The following is a 2,785-nucleotide window of genomic DNA, read 5'->3' on the forward strand; positions in this document are numbered from 1 at the left end:
AACCGCTTCCCTGAGACCGCCCTCGTCCCTGAAGCTTTTCATCACCAAAACGGTTCTCGGGCTGCGCCACTGACGCCATTAGGGCTCAAGATCAGGAGGGCTGAGCAGTACAATCTCAATACTTGTTAGATCCAATATGGCTACTTCAGTGTTACGGTTTCTTATAACGCAAGGGGCTTTCGTCTACCCGCCGCCTTTGTGGGAAACATTAAAGTAAAACTATTTTACACTGTAACCTCCCTGTTTGAAAATGAAGCTGCCAAACTGTAACTGTATTTATGTCGAAAGGCTTTAATTAGGTTATATTTTATTATGTTACAGACTACACTGTAGGCTTTTTATTACGCCAAAAACGTGTCCATACGCGATTTCGGTGGTGAAAAGTAAGTAAGGCTACTTTTGTTAAATGCACACATTTAGATATATTACATTTTTTTAGATCCTTTTATTTTTATATTTCCACTTTATTCTGAAGTGCAAATAAAAGCTTTTACATTGAGCACGTCCTGGAGAAGAGTGCATTTTATTGAGGCCATATATATATATATATATATATTATAAAAAAAAAAATTATAGAAATGTTCAGAAATTATTATTATTTCACAAATTGTCCTACACTCTATGTGGTGCATAATACTCCACTCCAACCACTTAAAGTAAATAGCCTTAAAAAAAATAAAAAAAAAAAAAATAAAAAAAAAACGGACAAACACATGCCAGGTGAATAGCTATGATAAATAGGCCTAATAAACAACAACAATAGTCACAAAATTAATACAATTTTAGAAGCAAGTTGATTTTGAGTATAAAATTAGCATAATAAAAAGTACATTTAGTGGATGATCAAAAGCATTAAGCGCAACACTTTTTATATAGCCTAAAGAAACAGACGGGATCCGGCTGTAAAAACTGCTTCAAAGTTAAGTACACTTAATTCATTTAAAATTATTATAACGTTTTATTTAAGACAGCCTAATCTGAGCCTCATATATATCAGAGTCGGTGTGAAATGGCCATTGAAGGTATTGTATATCACAGACAAGTGGCATTAGCCTCCATGTCTGAAAAATCAATAATACAAGTGCCCTCACCGAACCATTGCATTTCAGCTGCTCCATAACCTTAAGACACCCCTCTACTCCCCCTTTCCCATAAACCCCCCTCACCCTTCTCCTGCCCCCTTTCTATTCATTGTAAATAACTGTTCAAACTCACAATGCGCTCTGGACCGCTTTATTCAGTCGCACAACTTCCCTGCGTTTTCATTGGTCCCTTGAGGATGCGGCTACAGTGGATTGGAGGAAAGTTTTTTCCCGAGTCCACACACCCCCATCCTGCAGATATTCGTGGTCCAGTGCTACTGTGATTCCAGTTGCTTTCACATCACCTCACTAACAAAGAGACTCGGAGCTGCTGTCTTACATCTCTGAGTAAATGTGGTGAGTTATGCGCAACTAACGACTGGCGCGCCTGTACATCGAGGTGAGAACGAAGAAATCAAGAGCAGAAATACACACTTCTCTCAGGGAGAGAAATAAGGAGTTTAACAAACTACAGACAGCCTTGATTGAACGTAAAGAGCGAAAATGGTGTCGGCCGGACTGGAGATCTTGGGACTGTCGCTGTGCGTATTTGGCTCGCTCCTGGTGATGGTTGCGTGCGGGCTACCCATGTGGAAGGTGACGGCTTTCATCGAGGCCAACATCGTGGTGGCTCAGACGATCTGGGACGGCTTGTGGATGTCGTGCGTGGTGCAGAGCACAGGCCAGATGCAGTGCAAGGTGCACGACTCCGTCCTCGCCCTTAGCCACGATCTGCAAGCGGCCAGAGCGCTCTCCATCATCTCTTCTGTGATGGGCGTGCTGGGTCTAATGGTTGTGATTGCGGGGGCACAGTGCACAAATTGCATCCGCACAGAGTACGTCAAAGCTCGAGTGGTGAACGCCGGTGGGACCATCTACATAATCAGTGGCCTATTTGTGCTGGTGCCTCTTTGCTGGATGGCCAACAACATCATATCGGACTTCTACAATCCACAGGTTCCCGCATCCAAGAAGAGGGAGATCGGCGCTGCGCTCTACATCGGCTGGGCGGCCACAGCGCTGCTCCTGATCGGAGGAACGATGCTCTGCTGCTCCTGTCCATCCAGCGGTAACTCGGGATACTCGGTAAAATACGCACCGACCAAAAGAGCCACGCAGAACGGGGACTATGACAAGAGGAATTATGTGTAGTTATGTGGCTCCCAGCAGGCGGTGCGTAAGAGACCTGCAGATTTTGAGAAACTGTTTTTTTACGGACGTTGTCTTTGCACCTGCAGTTTTTTTTGTGTGTTTTTTTTGTATGTTTTTAGAAATCTGAACTTTGAAAATCAATGGAAGCACCTCTGCTCTTTTTACACTGGCCCTTCAGTATGCTCGGACCACAAATTCACACATCCTTTTTGTGTCTACAGGAGAATAAAAAAAGACTATCAACTATAAGAGGTAGCTCACGACAAAAAGGAGTATCTTTGTTAGGTACCTGCTTTTGTAAATCTTCGAAATAATTAGTGTTTTGAATTGTTTACTGTTGTAACTACAAAGGTTTTCTTTTCTTGAAGAACTCTTGCCACTGAAAATATAACCCCACCGTTCTTCTGCCTTGATGTGCACTGTCAGCACAAACTGGTGCAGTAGCTGAGAATGTTTGCACTCCTACACATTCAAAGACCAATTTCCTTTTGGGGAACTAAGTTGAGATCTTGACAACAACGTCCAATAAGAATCAAGAAGGACGAAGAAAA

At 42.7% G+C, this 2,785-nt stretch overlaps 1 protein-coding gene across 1 annotated transcript in view; it reads left to right on the plus strand.

The window, feature by feature from the left end:
* The first annotated feature begins 1,320 nt into the window (after window positions 1–1,320).
* Window positions 1,321–2,785, plus strand: part of cldn5a (claudin 5a) — a 1,806-nt gene continuing 341 nt past the window's right edge. Inside the window, exon 1 of the mRNA XM_069138620.1 lies at window positions 1,321–2,785. This exon is cut by the window's right edge and continues 341 nt beyond it. Within this exon, the coding sequence (XP_068994721.1) occupies window positions 1,587–2,234 (648 nt within the window). The 5' untranslated portion in view covers window positions 1,321–1,586 and the 3' untranslated portion in view covers window positions 2,235–2,785.

The sequence above is a fragment of the Embiotoca jacksoni genome, unplaced genomic scaffold, assembly GCF_022577435.1.
Source record: "Embiotoca jacksoni isolate LCO1_2020_lvr unplaced genomic scaffold, fEmbJac1.0.p SCAF_8, whole genome shotgun sequence".
NCBI lineage: Eukaryota > Metazoa > Chordata > Actinopteri > Embiotocidae > Embiotoca > Embiotoca jacksoni.